Below are 21,442 nucleotides of genomic sequence, written 5' to 3'. Positions count from 1 at the left end.
GCCGCCGATAGTAGGGGCGGATCGGCTTCCTCCGCAACCTGACTGACCATGGAGGAAGCAATTCTAGCCGCGTCAATTTCCCTCGTGAGGGATGTGCTACGAGAGTGAGTGTAGACTTGAAAGCTGAAATTAGAAAATTCAAAAAAAAATAGTCGCAAATTTTTAGATAAATTCAAGCGACTAACACCAAGTCGTCTAAGAATTTGGATTAAAAAAGTTACTGAAAACGAGTTGAGCCGAAAAGAATTAACTATCCTGTAAGATCAAATCGAAATTTTTGACCCGTTCTTTCATGGGGAGAGTCCCTCCTCTGCCTGAGATTGAATTTATTTGATGCTGGGAACGAATAAGGACTGTGGTGAACATGTCGTAGTACCGAGGATGTTTCAGAGAGGCGTAATAGAATTTGCTGCTGTTTCTGTAAAATCTGTTCCCATCTCTTGAGATTTTACAAAAACAACTCCACCGCCAGTTCCATTCAACGTTCCTTTATTGCAAAGTTCCCTTCATTTATCGCAAGGGGACAGAAATTTTGATTCACACTACACAGGATTCGTAGTGAGTGAGTGCTCATGGGCACAATTTCAACTCTACATATTCTTAATTGTCTAGTGCCAGAAAACCGTCACCTGGATCATTTCATTTGGAGAGAAAAGCAACCAGTTTAAGCAAATTTGCAGGGAACAAAAATAATTTTGAAAGTCTCGAAATAGAACGATCAGGCGATGAGTCCAGAGCCAGACGTCTGAACTTTACTTGCACAGTCGGCGTGTGCAGTCACATCGACCATTATGAAACATTCGAGATGGCTGAAAGACGATCGCACCTCACTTTACTTTGAAATGATTGTCGAGGCGAGACCAGAGAGACATCGCTAAACGAGAATAAAGGACAAAGTTTCTGGCATTAATCAATCCGCTTAGGATGCACCATCACGTTCACTTCAATTCAGAATCGTTTGAGGTTTGCGGACGTGTAACGAGTCCATACAATGACTTGTGGGGTCTACATGATGTGTCAAGTCTGTGTTTTTTCCATATCTTCTCGGACAAGTCTGGCACCAATTTTTCGACCCCGAAGGGATTAAAGGCTTGCTTTCCACTAGGATGCACGGCTTCTAGCAGATCATGGTGTACATTTGAAACTTCTAGTCCAACCAATGCGGTTAGAATTCGAAAGACATTGGGTTAGAACCAGTTGGCCTGGAGTAGGCTCTAATTTCTACAAAGCAGTCTCACGTCGTTGATATTAGGTCTATTTATTTACTCACTCGTTCATTCACATACACTAGTGGTGAAGCAAAAAGAAGACACACTTGTCTTACTCAGAACACATAAAAAAACGGCAAATTTTGTGGAGTTTCGTCCTCCTCCTACAGGAAGTGAAGAATCTTTTTATGACAACTAATTCCCCAATCCAGAACGCTTAACATTGGTCAGTTTATCTACATATCAGGGTTTGGACGACCAACCTAACCCAAGACGGCAGGAGCACGTTCGGATCCTGAACGGAGAGCCTTGAGCAAGGGGGTTCACCAACTACTAATGTTTAATAATGGGGCTAAAATAAAAAGTGTTTCCGTAACCTTCTTTTGTTTTCACTTCGTGAGGACTGAACGAGATCAATGAAGAGTGAAGAGTTTTTTAAGGTTCGTACATATGAGAAAAATCCCATTTTCCGCACATTTTCTTTGCATGTTTGGTTCCCTCTATCAGGTTGTATATGACTCATCGACGATTCCAGTAAATTTCTCTCACAAAAATCCCCTCTAATGACCAAATTGATCACTTATCATTTAATGATCATCGAATGCAACAAGTTACTGAGCATGTAAAAGTGTGCTGTTTGGAAAACCTCGGTTACTTGAAAATTAAGTTAAGTTAGGTTAAGTTGGAACTATCGATCGGTTCTTGAGTGAAAAATCTAATACGGTGCACTTATATTTCCACATTACACGTGATGTTTTGTGCCTCGTACAGGACATTGTCAGCAAATGCACGAAAAAAATGCCGCTGTTCATTTCTGGTCTGTTAATGCTACTTGAAGTTCAAAAGCTTGTTTATGCGTTTCGTTTGATAAATTATCACGTCGTTTGACAAATCGGTTTTCTGCTTTTGAAAAAAACAGCAAAGAGTCTCTGCCAAACATATCGGACTGCGATGTTTGGCTGCGAAGGGAAAATCGTCATCATTCCAGTTCCCGGATGCTTTACATAAGCCACTTTTATGCTCGGTCAGAGTCTAACTCGACTGAAGTTCGTAGGGCGACGAAGTATGCGGAAATGCACAAACGATTCCCCCGAAATGCAGTCTGCATTATGCGAAACGTTAATATTAATCTGCACACGTGTCTATCAAGTTGTCTGTTTTACCATTAGCACTTATGCTAATCTCTGTCATCCTCTCTCGCCTTAATATAAGTGCTAATGTGAGAAAAACTACGGGCTTGCAAAATGTCTAATAACTAAGTCGCAGAACAAACTCACAACTAGTAAAGGAAGTCCGGGAAGTCAGGAAGATTTCTGACTTTCTATGATACAAGTTTATTGCACTCCCGCTTTCTTTCCAACTTTAACATCCGGAGCTTGAGGTTCAGCTTCTTTTTCCACGCAATAGAAAATCATGAAGTTGTCCATGTTTGAAAAATATCGAATTCTACCAAACTAAAAATTTACATAACTCTTCAAAATTGATCCCCCACATAGAACAGAGCGCTCAACTTCTGTTACTAACTTTTCAATAGTTCGAGTAAGTTTTCAACGTTTTCGCCTCCTTTAGAGCCTGGAAAACCAAAACCAAGGGATCGTTTCTTCAAAACGCCTCAACACCCTTTAGAAATCGTTCAAACATTCCCAGTATGTGAACTGAGCAACAAAAAGGCAGACAACAAGACACAAGGCGAAAAGGTTCACCGCTGAATGCGTATGTCAGTCGTTGGGCGTGCTCGAGTTCAAGATGATTCCGATGGCAGTTGCAGATCCGGCAAAGTGGTCAAGATTTCTCTCCTAATTAGTAAGTAATCTCACAAATATCAACTCCATTGACGGTGTATGGGACTGATGAATCTTGATGCTGTACTGTCCCAGGAAACTATAGCTTTTCTTGGGTTCCTTTCCTCCGAGGTTTTTTTTTTCAAACCTTTTCGCTTTTGACATCCAATTTTGCGGTCATGTTGCAGCTGACAACGTGTCATGACAGCGCACCGGCTGTGTGGGACAGTGAGGGAAATGTGTCGTGTGCTCAAAAAGTTCAAGAAAGAAAGTCTGGTGAACATGAAGCGACTACTGCTGATATTCTGAAATCTTTTTCTGTTTCTCCTTCTAGAATTCGTAAGATGTGAAGATTTTTCGTTGTCAACACGGAACGGTGCAACGATATCTGACCCATGCAAATATGGTGTCATGATTCCTCTCCACAAGAAGTTATTCTTCGCAAGTGGTAACAACAACAGAGTGTAATCGCTGGATGATGTCTACAAACGTCCGAGCAGATTACACTGAAACACTCCATCAAAGGTTTCATTCCCAGCGCGATTGACCAAGTGTTTATGGTTAAGAGAATGACCAATGTGTGGCAGCGGTATATGCAGTTTAAGGTTCTTGAACTCTTTGCTTTCTCTGCACTTCTCATCAAGGTTATCTTTTCAGCCCATTTTGCACAAAAAAAAAATGCCAAGAGAACTTTTTTGTCTAATTAATAATCACCCGACGAACAGCTACTGCGATTCCCATCCGAACCGAATATACTTGATTCTTCGAAGTGGAAACAGGAAGGAGACAACAATAGGTGGCACGACCTTCTATTTATCATACTTAACACTTTTCCATTCATTTTCATTCATCACCACCTACACTGACTAAAAGGAGAGGAGGTTGCTGATGAGGAGTAAAGGATGTTACTTTTAGCCTACAACAGTGAACAGGTTCGCGGAAAAGTGGATGTGATGTATGGAGGGATGGCTTGTGAAAAACTCAGACATCTTGTCTATGAAGACAGCCATGAAAAACCGTCTTATCTTTTCACTGACATCATTTGGTGACTGTCAGATCACTTGTCTGCCGATTTAGTCACCTGGGTCAGTTTGTATAAATTTCGACGTATTTTTGCGCGAAATTCTCTCGATGTCCACGTGTTTATGTGTTCATACACCCAAGCAACATAGTCGAACTAGATTTTCCACGCAGACATTTTGCTGCTCGATAGCGAAATAAGCTATTTCTACCATTTTTTTCAAATCCACATTCGTATGTTGATTTTGATGTTTTTCTTGAATTTTGGTCATATTTTCATAAGTGAAACAAAAAACCTGTTCTTATGCATACCCACAGATGCGTTCAAGCGAATATCACGACACTTTATTGTCAATTCTGCTAGGCTGTTTTTTTTTTCAAATTTTTCTTAAGACCGAGACATATGTATGCGAGACTACTGTAGGACAATGATTTAGGTTAATTGCAAACAACTGCCCTAGAGAAAGCAATATTTCGGTTCCGGAGGTTAAGTAGATATGATATACCTGCACTATAGCATGGATAATGATCACTACTGCGCTTATCCTCACTAGGATGCTATGTCCGTGTGGAAGTCATGTAAAAAAACAGCTCGCTCCATCGCACCGCTTCCGCCGCTGCCTCTTACGCAACTACATTGAGCTTCATGTCGTTCTGACCGCACTATAGCACCGCTTTCTCTTTAACTGGTCCTCTGACATACTACTAACGATATAGAGCAGCGAAGCGCAGATAGTGTAGCAGCCGATCATCACTCCTATCTTGCAATATTCCAGCTTTCGCATTGCGTTCTCGAGAGCTACTGTGAATATTTTAGGTGAGATTGTGTCAACAAGTCGTATCGTTCTCTCCATGTCGATGATGTTGTCCTTGTAGAACGGCGAAATTCCAATCTTGAAGTTGCTATACAACTTACGAGGTATCTTTACGTATGGAGTAGTAATGCGTTGGTTGTCCAAGGCTTTCATAACCGCTTCTCAACTGAGTCAAAAGCGTTCTTTCTGTCGGTAAGAGTGGCATCTTGTACTCTACTAATACCTCGATTAGTTTCGAAACAGCGTGGATATGGTCAACCGTGCTGAACCTTTTCCAAAATCCTGTTTGCTCGCACGGCTGTCCTCCATCTAACACTTTTCAATTCTGCTAAGGACCACGCTTGTGAAGAGCCTGTAGATGACAGCCAGTAAGCAGATTGGGCGATAGTTGCCGATGTCATGTGGATCTCCTTTCTTATGCAACAACACGGTCTTGCTCCTCTTCCATTGTTCAGGAACCTTGCACTCCGATAGGTGACGTGTAAAAAGCCTTGCCAGAGTGTTAATAAAAACTGCTGGAAGATTCTTCAGATGTTCAGATCTTATCCTGTCGAGGACGGGTGTTGTATGTTTTTTACTGACATGAAAGCCTGTTGCATTTTGATAGGAAGAACCTCTGGAATGATATGTCTACCTTCCCTCAGATGGTGAGGAGGCAAGTGGACATGACTGTCGAACAGGTCAGAGTAGAAGTAGAAGTGATTTCTTTCATTCCTTTCTTCATGGAAATTCGGTCGTGAAGTTAAAGTACAATTCTCGAAGTACTTTTTTGTACTTGCACTTCGATTTCTTGAGGCTTCCATGACCGCTCCCGTTTAAATTAATCAGAAACCTTGTCGATAGTCAATTTAACAAGCCAAGATTGTTAACAAACTTTATTACGGCTAACGTTTCGGCATCTTCGCCTTCGACAGAGCTTGGAAAGTCAGATCATTTGTGATGTATCCTCTCAAATGCCTCATCTAGAACAACTCATCATTCCCTAAGATGCTACATCCAAAATCGAAACCAAAAGAGTCCAAAACGTTGTGCTTACCTAGGTAGCCGCGTTGCTGTGATATTGGCGGACCTCTGCGCGATAAAATCGCTCCGATAATGCTAATTAGAATGCGACCCGCATATGACCCCGTAGATCAAAACCCGCAAAGGTCTTGATACAGAGCTAGCTCGCTGGTCACAGCTATGCACTCTTCCTTTCTATTTATTTTTGGACTTTTAGCGTTAATCTAAAACGCCTCCAAAGTTCTGCGAGCTACAATTTCGGGTTCCTACGATAGGATCGCGGCAGCTATGTAGAAAGGAGCATTTTCGTGACATTTTCTGCGATGGGTTCCGAGAGGGGTCGCTGCGTTTGAATGTTTCATCCCATCTAGATGTTCTTTAATACGAACACAAAGCGGTCGTCCTTTTTCGCCAATATATTCTTCACCGCATGTTTTGCACGAAATCAAATAAACTACACAGAGACAATGCAGTCGCCTCCCTTACCAAATGGACATATTACACAGTTTTGAGTCAGGCAAATGCGATCGTACATTCTGTTTCGCACTAACTGCTTCTTGAGATTTGTGGGAGCTATTTCCACAACTCTCACTTGCACATCGAGGCCACACCTAACCAGACTGGCCTTTATCGCCTTACTCAGGTCGTCGGTTATGAAAGATAAGCAGAAATTGATCTTTTTGGAGTCATCCACCTTAGTATAATCTCGCTGCGGAATAAGACCTAGCCTACGAGGTGCATCAGCAATGTAACCATTACAGGTTGGGATCCGCTACGCTAGGTTAACCGCATCGATCCGCTCCTGGACATCAGTTGTCACCCTTACGGCTATCCTAAACATGTTCCGAATGACTGATTTCTTTGTTTTCCAAAGGTGAGCTGAGAGACAATCAGAAACCTCCTTTGCGTCAAATGTGAGAAAAAGCGGGATCTCGACTCAGTCTCCCGCAACCTCGACGAGTTTCGGAACATGTGGTTTATGTGTGTTCAAACGTGCTAAATTCTTTCCAATCCTCCACCCCACCCCCTTCTCTTCCCTACAAAAAAGTCAGAGCTAATTTTTTATTACGGTGTTTAGCATTTCATTTGAAAATCATAGGCAGATTGCAGCCATTTAGTTGCAGGCTTCTGGCTGGACGGAGTGTCGTATCCTCAGTCCTAGCTTCCTTTCAAATTGGGAATGCGTCACGCAGCCTTGCGACAAATCCGACTTCGATCCCCCTAGTGAAGGAGATCTGTGACGAGTGACACATACGAACTGTTGCTGCAAACCGAAGAACCCACGGACATAAGCGAAGTGGAGCTGGGGGGTATTTCACCACACTGCGCAGATATTAGGACACACGGTAGTGCCGTCTTGCTGCAATATTGCGTATAAGTTGAGTCGTGTTGAAGCGCGGGAATTATGAAGAGAAGGTGGAAGATTTTTGCAAATTTGTTTCTTCTTATTGTTCTGTTTATTTTTAGACTTTGTGTTCTGCAACTTCCCTATAGTGGGAGGGCACTTCAAATTTGTTACGTTTAGCGTAGGGTCGTTCCTTACGAATTTCATTGTCACATTCTACTTTTGTATGCTTGCTTCGTTGATTATTATATTTAATTATATTAGTCGAAATAGTTATGTTTAGTGTAGGTCATTCCTACGAACTCCACTGGCGCACTCTATTTATATATATATATATGCTTCGTTGATTAAATCTGCTAAAGTCAATCAACACTTCTGCATTTCTCTAGTACCTTTCTTCACTCTTTCGTTCTTTAAACTCTTCGTTCAGCATGGCAGCGGCGAGCAAGAAGTCTGCGTTCACAGCATTTCGGAAGATTGTAGGTGAGCTCCGCAAGTCAGACAAGGTTAGATTGCATCGGGCAATTCTTCCATACTTCGTATTTGCTTGTTGTGTCTTTGTCATTTTCGGCTGCAAATTTCTTTTATCATTTCTTATAACGTGTTTTTCTTGGAAACGAAGAATATTCGGACGAAATGGACCTTCCACTCCTTTTCATTAGTGCAATCTCTGGATTTCTCTTTCAGAGTTTTAGCAGAAATTCTCCACAATTCAAGTACTTGGTGGATCAAATGAGGGAGCACCAAACTACTCAGAGAGTGTACTCGAAAGCACCTGAAGAAGCGGAGTATGTAGCCAACCTCTATGCTACCTACTTGTCCAGGTGTGCAGCACTTGTTTTCCTACACTTTCTCACAGCACAGTGCAAACATTCTCTTTTACCATCCTATTCAAGGTTTCGTAATTTTTCTTCACGTTAGTTGTCGCTATGTACCTCTCTTTTTGTGCTTCATCTCTAAGTGTTTTGATTGTTTTTCAGCACACGAAGGTTGTCAGAGCTGGAGGCGCGATATAAGGGAGGTGAAAAATCAGTAGAGGACAGTGCGAAGCTTGTTGGGTTATCTCTTCCAAAGAAGAAATGACGACACGTGAACTTGAATGGAAAATTGGTAGATGTAGTTGACTTATCCGCCCTGTATATTGATCAATCTAGGCTTGTCAAGATAAAGATGGATAATAAAAGTTATTCTGCAGTTCTGAATTTTTTTTAATTTTAAGGTCTTTCACACCCTCGTTATTTGTCGTTATTTAACGCTCTTATTTATCATTCGACTTGCACAGGTATGTTCACTTCTTACAGAAATTTCATTCTTTTAACTTGTGTGTATTTCAATTGTATGTGGCTACTTACCTGCATGTGGATTCGTTCCTTGACAGCTTTTGTAAGGGGAACTCTCATATTTAAGGAACTCATTAAGAATTGAATGACTGAGGATTTCGAAGACGCTGGACAGCGATATGCCTTCCTTCTGCGTCCTGTTAAGGATCTAAGCAAAAATTTTGAAATTAACATCGCAAAGGAACTCGACGATTATTGTCAGCAACTTAGGAACGCTGCTGAAAATGAGGAGTATGGCGTTGATAATCAGCACAGGTGAGTATTTCGTTGTTATCCTTTGAATGAAAACAAAATACGTTCTCTTGCTTTTTTTTTCGAATTTTTCCGATCCATAACCATGTTCTACCCTTTTCATTTTCTAGGTTCAACTTTGCGGAGGCAGCAATGCTCATACAGGGATCAGCTTTCGTGTTCGGACGGAAGGTGGACTACGTACATTCTCAAGCTCTTCATTTCTTCGAAGCCTTGAAACCTCAGAAATCAAAGAAAAAGAAGAAAGCAGGAGGTTTGCCAATTTCATCGTTGCTCACGACTACTCTTTTTCGACGATTCCATTTTGCACTGCTTCAGATGATGATGATGAAGGATTCGTAGACGACGATGGAGCTCCACTTGATCCTTGCGATCTTCTAGATTTCACTAACATAAAATGCTGCATTCCAAATTCTCTTTATAAGGACTATCATAGTAAGTGCATACTTTATATGCATTGTATCTCACACACCAATGCTTTTTTCAGAGTGTAAATTCAAGGGAAAACCCCCAAAAATAACCGTAATGCCCATGTCGTTGATGCCTTTGTCTGATGATGAGAAAAATGGCGTTTTGATCTATTCCACAGGCTATAGACAGGAAATTGTTGGCAAAATGGATGATTTCAAAATGAATGCTGGTTTTTTGAATAATGACGTATGTTTTCATACCTTTCTTCCGTGTTCCTGTGTTTGGCAGCTTGAGCTTCGAAGTATAGGATGTAAGTTCAGAAAATTATCGGAACTTTGGAAGTGTGGTATGGTTGAAAAAGGCGTGAGAAAGAGTTGAGTAACTCACTTTCGACAATGAAACCCAGTGCTTCTTTGAAGATTCATTTGAAGAATTTACAGTTAATTGTGGAGAACCATTAACTTTTGCTTTGTATTCTCTCTATCCTTTTAAACATTCTGTTTTTTTTTTGAGTAATTTTTGCATAATGAACCAATTTGCTTTTTCTGCAAGGATTCTTTTGGTCGTGCTTCTTGATGTTTTCTTGTTGTCGTTTGTGGTCCCTTTTTTGAATCTTAATCGATAGGTAGATAAATTTCTGAATCTCCCTGATTAGGGCATTTCCATCTATTCTTTTGATAACCCGACAGGTAAATTTTTTTTTGAATTCTAAAATATGAATAAGTTGATTAGTTGATCATATGTGTGCTCTGGTTTCAGTATACGTTCTAGGCTATACTATACAGACACCACCTATGATAATTTGTTGCTTCTAGGGAGTGCTGCTTCTTCAACTCGCTCATAATAAAATAGTGAATGATTTCGCTAGTGAAGCGTTTCTTCGGTTGTGGCATCCCTATTTGTTTGCAAATCCCGAAGAACCAAAAAATCCGTTAGATTCACAACGGAATGATACGGATTCTGGCCGAGGGACACCAACAGGTTTCAATTCTGGAATTTCTACAAAGAAACCTTTAAGACTGGTGTATGTCATCTTGCACATTGCAGAAAACGCGAATATAGATGCTGGCAGAGCATCTAGTGCTATCGAATTGGCTAGAAGAGCAACATCCGGAACTATCACCGATTTGCATTCCGCAAGGTAACTGTGTCGCTGTTATTCTCTTGACATTTTTCTTTGTAGGTACTTTCAAACGTTTTATTTGAAGCAGGCAAGTCCAATTTTGCATGGAATTCTTGTTTATTAGCAATTCCACAGCATCCAAATTCGTTTGGATGGGTTTCTTGAACTGACATTCTGGCTATTTATGCTTGAACACTTTAGATATATCACCGTTTTTTTTCTTCTTAAAATCCTGTTGTATATTGTACGAAAAAAAGTAATTCAAGGCCAAGCACTTGCCTTCTGGAAGCTCCGGAGACTCAGTCACAAAAGATGGAAGTTGATGATGGGGGAGATGATGGTGGCGCATGCTGTTATGATGACGAGTTTGATACGGCTGCAAGTATGCACATTCCTGAACCAGAAGCTGTTTCTAAGCGTCAATCTCGAATGCAAAAGCAGCAACCACGAATCACTCCTGTATAAAAAATTTTTTTCACATTTATTTATTTTTAAGATTTTATCTTTTTGTGATTTGTAGTGGGAGACAACTGATGAGGACTTGGAAAGTGACCCCACAGAAAATCTCAGTGTTGATCCGTTTACGAGTGTGCAATGGAAAACGAAACCTGTAGAGACGATCAAACGCTTCATTAAGGGGACGGCGATTGCGACGAGATTGGAAAAGGTTTTCATTTCCTAAGTTCTTGCTATATATTTCATGTTCGACAATTTCCAGGTGGAGAAGGCTACAATGACCTTCCAGAAACAGACTATGCAGACAAATGATTACGTAAGAGAGCACTTTTACATGCGTAAGAAGCATAAAACTAGCAAGGGAGATGACTGGGTAGGGTTTTTTTTTCAACGCGCCAGTTCTCTGTTGTTTGTTTAAATTTTTTTTTGTGTCTGTGCCCATGATGAACTATACTTTGTGCGTGCTGTTATATAGGGAAATGACTCGCTTTAGCAAGCAGATGCCTTATATCGCTTTATCCTTGCTGTCATGAAGAGAAGAGCGGAAGCTAAGCGGGAGCGAAAGGCGAAAGCCCGGCCAGCTATTGAAGGTAATTTTTTCCTATTTATTATTTATTTAAATACTTATTTCCTCTTTGTTTTCCTATCTGTTTCGATACGATTTCTTTACCATCTGAAGAGAACTATTTTCTAACTGGTGTTTCAAGGCATTGAATTTATTGAATCCGCCCTTACACGGAATTCAAATACGGTTCATCTGATTCTCTTTTTTTAAAAAAAATTTATGTATTACTGTTTAGATGCATGTATCAAGTTGTTCTAGAGTGCAGTGCTTGTCATCGTCTTCGTTTTGCGGCTTAGAACATGATTTTTGATTTTTAAACCTTATGTTCCATGGATGGGACTTAATGGGACTGTAATTAAATGCATGATGAATTCAGTGGTCCTGCTCTTTGAATTCGAATCCTAATAATTTTCTTTCTTTTTTCAACGCATTCTTGACATTCTGTGCCCTTAGAGAGTTTTGATGCCACTCAGAATTACGTAGTCTGAACTATTACCTAGAGGAAAACCCCGGACCACCGCTGGTCTTGTTGTTACTTTAATGGATGTTGTCACTGGATTCGCATCACGGGTTTTTTTAGCCGTCTATAACGAGGATCTGGACGATGGAGGCAATATCGATGATGATGGGGATATTGACCAGGGAAACAACGAAAATATACCACCGAAAAACGTAGCAGGTCATGGAGATTCGGAAACAAACTTTCTAGGAAAAGAGGGCAACGTAGTTGAGGTGATGAATGGTTAGCTCATTTCCTTATATCTTCACGAGTAGTTTAACTTTCAGGCACAAGATGTCGTTTCCGCGGAGCCACTGAAGTTCGGTGACATCGAAGACGATGACTTGCAGAATTCTATAGATATTAATTCTTTATACGGAGGTTTGCCAACGTTTTAACTTTGAGATTAATAAATTGTTTGGATTTGCATTTTATTGGCATCTTTTCTTATTTTTGTTAATATTACTACCACCGTTACCACTATTGTTATTGGTTACTACTAGTTATTTATTTTGTTCTCATTTATTATTTTGCTGATGCATAGATTCTCTCCGTAATATGTAATGAGCAGGTGTTTTGACATATCTTTGAGAATATAATCTTTTCTTATTTTTGGTTTCTGCCTACTATTATTTAGGTTGTTATTTTTATTTCTTATATTTTTCCACATTTGTTTTTGTTTGATTTTATTTTTGGTGTACTATAGTTGAACATATAGATATAATCAACCAAATCCGTTTGAGGCACCTTAGAACCGGCTTGAATGATGCCGTAATTTCCCTCATATTCTTGCTTTGATTATCTCAAATATTCAGGTTGTCAACCTAGCGGAGAGACCCAGTGTCACGACGACGGCCATCCGCATACAAGAAAACACAGCCTACTAGCTCTCCTCCATGAACACATGCTGAAGTGAGTGCTTATTGCTATTTGAGACACTCCCTCTTGGAAGTTTTTGTCTTATTTATTCGTGCAAATTTCGGTCTCCTTTGTTTACTTTAGATACGTTATTCGTCTTTTTTCAAATATATTTTGGTCTAATCATCCCTCTGCAATTTTGCTATCATTCTTATGAATGAAAACAATAAAGCACAGCATAAAAAAGGAGTTAATTTGTTCTTGTCTGTTCAAAGAGGCACCTTTTCTGTTTTCTGAAGTTTTTGCTCGTTATTGCTGTGAAGAAACTGCATTAGCACTTCCATGGGGTGCGCGTATTTCAGCAAAAATATTGCTATTAGTCTACAACATGAAGAAATTTATATATTTTGAGTTTTTCTTCTTATTGCGCAAACTTATCTTTATACATGAGTAATATGTGGTGAGTAAATGTAACTAACCCAAAATTGTTTTCTGTGTGACTATTTTATTTATCATACGAGCTCCGTTTCTATTTTATATGTATGCACAATTCAAATAGTACAGTTGTTGATTTTCAGAAAGTCAGTTCATTGTTTTTTCTGGAAAATACTTCCGCCAATTTTGTCTTTTTTTTTCAAAGATAGGTCTCTTGTTTTCATATCATTCGTCAACTGTAATTCTGCTTAATATATTCACATTCGCTTCGACGAACCCGGATTAGATTATGCAGAATAAAAGAAGTATAGTGTGTGATTAAAAATACCCATCACCAATGTATAGTTACACATTTCAAGACGCCTTAAGTTTTGCAGGCAATTCAGTTTTTTTACCATTCAATGATTTGGATTCCTGTAAATTTTACATTCATTTCATGTATGTTGGTCTGGAAATAAAAAAGACGCTAGCCAAAGTGGCAGAAATGGAAATGCTGTGTTTAGCAAACTAGCAACTAGCATCTAAAATGCTCTAAATATAATGGATATAAATAATAGTCTGAAGATAGGTTTTGGTGAAGGTGTAAGGTAGATGCTGATTTTTATTTTTTCAATTAATTAAATTAATTTTTTAACCACATCAGGTCTGACTCTATTATTACATCGAATACTTTAATGTTCGATGTAATCCTAGAGTCAGTCCCGGTGTGGTTATTATTATCTAATATCTAATAAGAAAGTGCCACTCTTTTGCTATCCACGATATTGGGTGGGAGAATTCAAGAATTTCTTAAAACGAGTTTCAAATTTACACATAGCTCGTTTTTCTTACCATCTCTTTTTCACTTCTTCTTGTCGTTTTTTTTGCTTTTGATTATTCGAATTCGAGTATTCGTTTGTATTTTTTTTGGGCTTCTGCTCTTACTCTTGTTCCATATCAGAGAGATTTCGACTCCATATTTTTGCATCCATGTTTGGTGCTGCCACAATAACACGGCTGTGATCGTTATTTCTCTCAGATTTTGGTCAACCACCGAAGAAGTTACGTCTGAGCTGGTGACTCGCGTCCAGGAATGGGAGGATACAATGATGCCAATACTTGAGGAAGAAGAAACACGGAAGGAGTTCGATATCCACGAATATGGTGATGAGCTACTCAATATGTTCAAAGAAGTAGGCGAAGTGAAAACTATTGACGAAGTAAGTTTTTGTTCGCATAAGTTCAGAGCGTAGTATCCTAGCTGTTTAACTGGCTCCTGTTTTTTGAAGCTAATGGAAGGGAGGAAGAGATATGAGATAAGTCGATATTTTCTTGCGTGTCTGATGATGGCGAACACATACAACGTGAAAGTGGAGGATGAAGTGCGGACGGACGGTGTTGGGCGACAGCTGAACACTATGAGAGTCACACTCCTGAAAAGAGACCGACATCACGAAGTATTCGATCAAGCTGGAGCTTTATAGCAGTAGGAACTAGAATAAGAACTAATTTTTCTGAATGTTTATCGGGATGATCTGCTAGGACTAAATTGTTTTTTTTTTCTCTGCATATCTCAAAAAGGAGAGAATTCAATTCTAGGTGGGGCATGGTTGCTTTGCATTCTAACATTAGAAGAAACGTAATTTTTCTTCCAGTGTCATCATGATATAATTGCATTCCCTTTTGTTCCAACTACAGCTTACAGTTGGATTCAGTATTCTACTGCACGCCTTAGTTATCCTTTGCAAACTATTGGAATTGATTCAATAAGTCTTTTTATTGTGTACGATGTGCTTTGTATAATACATTTAGGAGAATATTAATCACCTGTTTATTTCTAAGCTAATCATTGTATGGTACTTAGCTCGCAAGCTTGCTTCTGAATATTGGTCGATCTCATTCCCATGTTGTTTTTACCTCAAATATCATTTGAAGAGTACACTTCAGTGGGCTTTCAATAAATTGTTCGACGATCCCTCTTTTGCTTGGTTTCAAAAATGGATTTACGTGAAACATCTATACCTAACCCTTATCAATCCTCCTATCTTTCATCATTGCTACTCGCATTCAGCGCCAAACTATTCTTTAGTCCTCTTTTTTTCAAGCAGAAATGACTTTGTTGGTTGACAGGTTCAGACCGAAGAAGCTGAGTGAACTTACGTATCATCTAGAGCAGGCAAGAATCTGTTTCATGTTTTAGCTCTGAATACTTACCCAACGCAACATCATATCTACACCTAGCTATGACTTTGACCAAGCTTTCACTCCCTAGCTTTGGTGAACTTTACTAATGCTTCAATTTAATCCATTTGTTTCCAGGCATGTGATCTTGCTGAACTGGTGAAGACTGAGGATTTCCCTCATCTTCTTGTCTATGGACCTTCAGGTGCTGGTAAACGGACTAGGATTCACTGTATTCTTAGGTTCGTCCCTAGTAAAAATGCTCGACGCCAGACGGGTACTTGGTATGTGTTAAAGAGAGTTATATGGAGCTGGTGCTGAAAGACTCCGTCTCGACAAAAAATCTCTAACCACACCATCGAACAGAAAGATTGAGATCGATACCGTTAGCAGTAACTACCACATTGAAATCAATCCCGGGTAGGTTTCACTGACTTCACCTCTTTTCGTTCATTTCACTTTTGCTCCCATTCAAGATCACCTGATAATTCTTATGAATGTCTTGTAGTGAAGCTGTATGTCTCCTTTTTCCAAACTTCGTTTTGTTTTTTACTATTAGCCTAAATTACGTCTTTTGTTCTAGGGAAGTGGGAATATACGATCGTGTTGTTGTGCAGGAGGTCATCAAGCAAATGGCCCAAACTACTCAGATTTCTAGCGCTACTCAGAAAACCTTCAAAGGTTAGCTTCATTTATTGGCTCCGTGTAAAAGGTTTGCCTTCCGATGCGGTACTTTCTCCAAACTGATTTGTCTTCCGATGCGGGACTTTCTCCAAACTAACAGTTAATACAAGGTCTTATTCGGTTCCTGTGTAACTTGGACTCTTTTTCTCTTTTTTGTCCCTCTTCTCTTTTACCATTTGACTGCTAATGTTTCATTTGTACTGTTATGGGGGGGGGGGGGGGGGGGGGTGATGCTACACTCTCGGCTGAGTACAAAATGTATCGTGGCACCGGTGATAAGATTTGTGGTCCTCTTGCTTAGCTTTTTTCCACGCAACGGCACCGAAACTTGGTGTCCTGAAGTTGAAAAATCCGAAGCCGTGATGCACACTCGACTTCACCATTTCTACGTAGTTTGGGCTCCGAAAATATCGTTTTATTAGGTCTACCATCTTTTCATAATACGTTTTTATTTTTCTTTCGTAATTATCATAATTGATCTTCGCTGCTCCACAAAGTTGTGGTAGCAACCGTGCTAGTTTTGTCTCGTTGTAACCTCCCATTTGAGGCTTCAACAGTCACAGTTATGTTCGGTAGCATGACGGAAAAACAAAATTAATAAATAATAAAAAACACGAATGCAGATAAAAATTTACATATTGGATGTGAGAAAAAAACTGTTTCCAAAGGGTCGGCTTGCGGAACACGACATACCTTCTAGTTCCCCTACGAATCCTGACAGAATCCTTCCGAAAATGTGACAGTCTATGCCAAAAGGTTGGAGAAAGTCACAAGAAATTGGTGTTTCAAGTATTTTTGTAGCATGTCATACTTGTTTTTGGAATCACCAAATCATCTATGGATTAAAAGTCCATGGTATTGCAAAAAATAAAAATAGATCCAGAATGAACTTACATTTTAATTTTAAAATTAAAATTTAAAATTTACATTTTTAATTTTGTGGCATTTTCATTTCAGTCATGGTAAGCTTCCGAAAATTAAAGCTATCATGCGGACATGTTGTTTTCGCCGCGTTGCGTTACACAGTAGAACAACGTCTTTCTATTGTGAATTATTTTTAAAAAATGAGGAAAGCTTTGCCAAAGTAACTCGTAGGCCATAAGCCTACGAGTTATTTTGCAAAGCTTTCCTCATTTGGCCGATATTATCCACCAGCTCCTGCGACAGCTCAACGGTTGACAAAGTATAGAAGGATGAAGTGCATCTGGTTGATCAATCCGTATGGAGATGCGCCCAGGCGTTCTCTTCAATTCAGAGTCGTTTGAGGTTTATGAACGCTTGTATAGTTTATACAGTGACCTTCGGAGACTAAGTGTTGTGTTAATTCAGTGCCTTTATCCTGCCAGACAAGTCTGGTACCAATTTATCGACCAAGAATGGATCAAGGGTTTCGTTGGTATCAGGGTAGTTTCGAACCAATGATCGGTCGTGCAGTCTACATCCGCCCTCAAATACTAATACAGAACTTTAAACCGAGTGGATCAGAAAATGAAAATTCGAGACTATCGAAGCGTGCGCATAGTGTTGAAAAGCAAGTGTTACAGAGAATCTGGTCATGTGTTTTCGGTTGTAGTGAGCGGAGACTTCCGTCTCCAAGAGCGATTGTCTGGCATTGTGATTTACCTTTACTCGTGATACGCGTACTTTGTACTACTAGTAGAATATCGGGGTTTTTTTTTTTGGAAACTTGTTCATGTGCGCTCATCTTGAGACCTCTGCAGAATGGATTAAAAATTTACGTTTGAAAACTTTATTTGTTATTCATAATAAAAGATATAATAATATTGCGTATCAATCCACTAGCGAGCCGCCAATGCGTTTGACTACATGCAGAATCGTTGAAGTTCATAAACGCGTGTTGGCCTACAATGATTTGCGGGGCTGAGCCGATGTACCAGTGGTTTTATATTCTCTTGTACTCACTAGGCAAGTATGGTACTAATTTATTCACTCCGGAGAAATGAAGGGCTTGGTTGGCACTTGGGCGGTTTCCAACCACTGATCGTGCAATCATTTCCATTTAAATTTCTTAGTCAAATCTCCAGAACACGTCACTAAAGCTTGTGTAGTCATTTTTATGCGAACTGTTTGGCACCAACTTGCAGGAAGAATTGAAAGGGGGAAAAGATTTGTGGAGGTGGTTTTTAAGACTTTTTTTACTTAGGGACTACTTGGTAAGGGATCATAATTCCATTTCTAGAAATGGATTATACGCTAAATACGCCTAGGTTTGAGTTTTGTGAATATTTGAAGGTATCACTCCACGAATCTGGGGTGGTACGGGTTCCAGGTGGGTTATCCCTATATATGACCCTATGGGTCGTAGATTATGGAGAAGTTGGTGATTCCGTTCATCTCTCCCTGTATCAGCGTAAACGTACGACCCCGAAACGTTGTTTCTTAAGACGTCCTCTATTGCAGCGCGCCACCCTTGCGCCATCCTGCCTGCGATTCGGCCGGATGGCTTTTTGACGAATCGCAGGCGGGGCGCAAACGTTGCGCGTTGCAACAGAAGCCGTCATAAGAAACAGCTTTCCGGGATGGTCCGTTTCCTTTGATACAGGGAGATATGACGGAATTACCCTCTTCCCCACAACCGTACAGGTATAACCCACCTGGAACCCGTACTACCCACCCCAGATTTGTAGGGTGATACCTTTAATGCATTTTCTCATGAACAAAGGAGCAGAAAATGCAAAGTGTAGTGAAGGATATGGGAATTTGTCGCCAGCAGCTTCAATGACAGATTGCTGCCAAAACCATAGAGCCACAGTTCCTTTGTCGGTCCGTACTTTTAGAGAATCAGGGATGGCTTTGCGCCCTGGTTCATTTTTCACTCTATCCCATTGTTTTCGTCCTCCTGTCTGTCACAATTGAGCCAGATACAGTTTTCCATCAAAAGAAAAGTTTCTAGATGGCGTTGAAGATCTACCCATGTTCAGTTGAATAAAAAGCTGAACGTGTAATTGTCGCCTTTGCCGTTCTAATGTACGACATTTGCTATCTGCGAATGAATCGCTATAGTCTTTCTGCTTCAAAAACCCCTCTGTACTTACCTCAAAACGCGATTTTTTTCAAATTGACGTTTTAGACTGGTTTGTGATGATTGTTGATAGCTTTAAGTTTCTTTTATTTCCTCGACATTTTTACCGGCAGTGTTAATGCGCTAATGCACTTCTGTGGAAGATTTTGTACAGCACCCAAAAACAGCTGTATGGCATATTTATTAGCACTTTGAAAGCTTATCGCAGGAGAAGAACCTTTAGCTCTTCCATGTGCGTCTTTCTGTTTTTTTTTATAAAGGCAGAAATTGGTGTAGGTGGTCATATCTGGTTTCAGTGGTGGTGCTTATGGAAGCTGATCAACTCACCCGTGATGCACAACATGCTCTTCGTCGCACCATGGAGAAATATACGATGAGCTGTCGGCTGATCTTGTGCAGTGAATCGCTTAGTCGCATAATTGAACCGCTGAGATCAAGGTGCATGGTCGTGCGGGTGCCTGCTCCCACCGATGAGGAGGTTAGTACGCTCTCATTGTTTCCATCTAAAGATTTCTGTTAACGTGAAAAGATGCTTCAATGTTGCGCTGCTGTACCTTTTTTCTTTTTTTTTTGAGATTCGTGACGTATGTTTGTCAGTAGCAGAACGAGTTAGACTAACCGTGCCTGATCCCGTCTTGGAACAGGTGACCTATTCAGATTCTTTTCTTGTAATTCGCATTTCTACTTCTGTGTTATCCATCTTTAGATAATTGCAAGTGCGCGTGGAAACCTCCGACGTGCTTTACTATCACTAGAGGCGGTTAAAAAGAAAGGTGTACCTATCAAGGATAACGAAAAGGTAATAGCATTTTCCGCAACATTCAAAAGGTTTCTCTCCATACATCACGTCGAGTTACAGGTACCGGAACCGGAGTGGGAGACGTACCTGCGAGAAACTGCTGATTTAATTCTTAAGAAGCAGAGTAATGAGACGGTGCTTGCGGTGAGTAATGAAACTTTACCTCAGTACAAAGGATGAGGGGTCTTGAAATGAATTACTTCAATTTGGAATGATATATTATATTAAATGGGAGAAACTATAATATAATGAAACTATAATGAAAAAGTATGCCAAAAATCAAATGCGAGCAGAAAATTCCACATTAAACCCATTTGCCATTCACAAACATCCACTCGTTTTAACATTGCAAATGTTTGTCCAACAAGCTTGGTCCCGAAACATTGCAGTTAGCGCAAATAAATCAAATCAACTAATGTATGATTAATAAAGGTTGGAAGAAGAAATTGCACATAGTTTCACTTCTGCCACATTTATTCTCCCGAAGACAAATATTTTGGATATGGGCTCAGGAGTTTTGATATAGTATAACCACACGTTCTCATAGGAAGAAGCAAAGACTTGAAAAATTCATCTTCCTGTACATATACAGCAACGATACTGATGGTAAACTCCTTGTTGTACCTTTTCATATTTCTGTAAATTATTAACCAAACATTGATGGTTTGTTTGCGTAATGGTTGAAGGATTCCGAGGCATTTCCACGTTGTGTGGATAATTTTATTTTCTTCTCACTTCCATAAGATTTGCGTTAAGTGCAGCTCGCCGCCGCTAAAGTTCATAACGGGCTTTTTCTGCGATACTATCGTTTTTCAGGTGCGCGAACGGCTCTACGAATTGATTTCTCGTTGTATCCAGCCGAAAGTGATATTCGCGGTACGTTTCTCGTAGTGTTTGATATTCTAGCACCAATTTAAATCACAACTTCTGCTTCAGTATTTGCTACGGCACCTGATCAAACGTTGTCCACGTTCTGCCGTCAGAGAAGTAGTCGAAATGGCCGCATTATACGAACACCGCCTAACAAGAGGACAAAAAGTCATCATTCATCTAGAAGCGTTCGTCGTTGCATTCATGGATATTTATCTGAACGTGGTTAATTCCAATGCAATGGAGACGTAGCTGATCTTGATATTCACTCCCTCTCTGGTTAATTCCTCGGTATAGAAACGAGTATTGTAATCTCTTCTTTCTATGTTATGGATGGAATTTAAACATGTTTCTGATCTCATAAAAACGTTCCGTGCTCGCTACACTACTTGACTGAGACTCGTTAAGACTCGCTTGCATGGGGACAAATCTAGTAAAAATTATCTATCAAGGTATAAACAAACTCAGTGAGAATTTAACACAATGAACTGGGCTGATTGTGCCCACTCATCTAACGGTGCAATATAGGTTATCTGGATGATAACTGTTTTCAAAATATCCAATACAGCATAATATTCACGTTCTTATGACTTTTCTTCCAGTACATGTATGTTGTGTTGTTGATGATTTTGTTGAGAACTTGAACGAAGGTCAAGTGCTGATTTTAAATTATTGATTGATGTATCCTTTTTATGGGAAGAAATGACATAAGAACATCATCATTATGCCTTATTAAACATACTTTGCTGGTCATTAGGATGATCATCAGGATAATC

General features: G+C 39.9%; 4 protein-coding genes across 4 annotated transcripts; 3 read left to right on the top strand and 1 right to left on the bottom strand.

The window, feature by feature from the left end:
- Window positions 1-4,653: 4,653 nt before the first annotated feature.
- Window positions 4,654-4,977, bottom strand: RB195_002576 (uncharacterized protein; the record flags this gene model as incomplete). The annotated part of the gene is made up of 1 exon (XM_064199902.1): window positions 4,654-4,977. One exon carries the CDS (start codon window positions 4,975-4,977, stop codon window positions 4,654-4,656), a length of 324 nt encoding a protein of 107 aa, XP_064055783.1.
- A 2,625-nt stretch (window positions 4,978-7,602) lies between these two features.
- RB195_002575 (uncharacterized protein) lies at window positions 7,603-8,254 on the top strand (the record flags this gene model as incomplete). Its single annotated transcript, XM_013449927.2, has 3 exons — window positions 7,603-7,677; window positions 7,859-7,995; window positions 8,152-8,254. The coding sequence occupies 3 exons, from the start codon at window positions 7,603-7,605 to the stop codon at window positions 8,252-8,254; spliced, it is 315 nt and encodes a 104-aa protein (XP_013305381.2).
- Window positions 8,255-8,596: 342 nt separating this feature from the next.
- Window positions 8,597-14,573, top strand: RB195_002574 (uncharacterized protein; the record flags this gene model as incomplete). The annotated part of the gene is made up of 15 exons (XM_064199901.1): window positions 8,597-8,766; window positions 8,874-9,016; window positions 9,082-9,198; window positions 9,251-9,420; window positions 9,990-10,155; window positions 10,222-10,315; window positions 10,564-10,756; window positions 10,818-10,964; window positions 11,016-11,126; window positions 11,247-11,343; window positions 11,899-12,050; window positions 12,105-12,198; window positions 12,633-12,729; window positions 14,129-14,309; window positions 14,379-14,573. 15 exons carry the CDS (start codon window positions 8,597-8,599, stop codon window positions 14,571-14,573), a joined length of 2,127 nt encoding a protein of 708 aa, XP_064055782.1.
- A 626-nt stretch (window positions 14,574-15,199) lies between these two features.
- On the top strand, window positions 15,200-20,918 carry RB195_002573 (uncharacterized protein; the record flags this gene model as incomplete). Its single annotated transcript, XM_013449924.2, has 10 exons — window positions 15,200-15,265; window positions 15,409-15,512; window positions 15,568-15,690; window positions 15,854-15,951; window positions 19,294-19,475; window positions 19,573-19,641; window positions 19,704-19,796; window positions 19,857-19,940; window positions 20,613-20,672; window positions 20,733-20,918. 10 exons carry the CDS (start codon window positions 15,200-15,202, stop codon window positions 20,916-20,918), a joined length of 1,065 nt encoding a protein of 354 aa, XP_013305378.2.
- Between the last annotated feature and the right edge of the window lie 524 nt (window positions 20,919-21,442).

Source organism: Necator americanus, chromosome IV (assembly GCF_031761385.1).
Source record: "Necator americanus strain Aroian chromosome IV, whole genome shotgun sequence".
Classification (NCBI taxonomy): domain Eukaryota; kingdom Metazoa; phylum Nematoda; class Chromadorea; order Rhabditida; family Ancylostomatidae; genus Necator; species Necator americanus.
The sequence above is the reverse complement of the archived record's forward strand: the minus strand, read 5'-3'. Positions and strand labels throughout refer to the sequence as shown.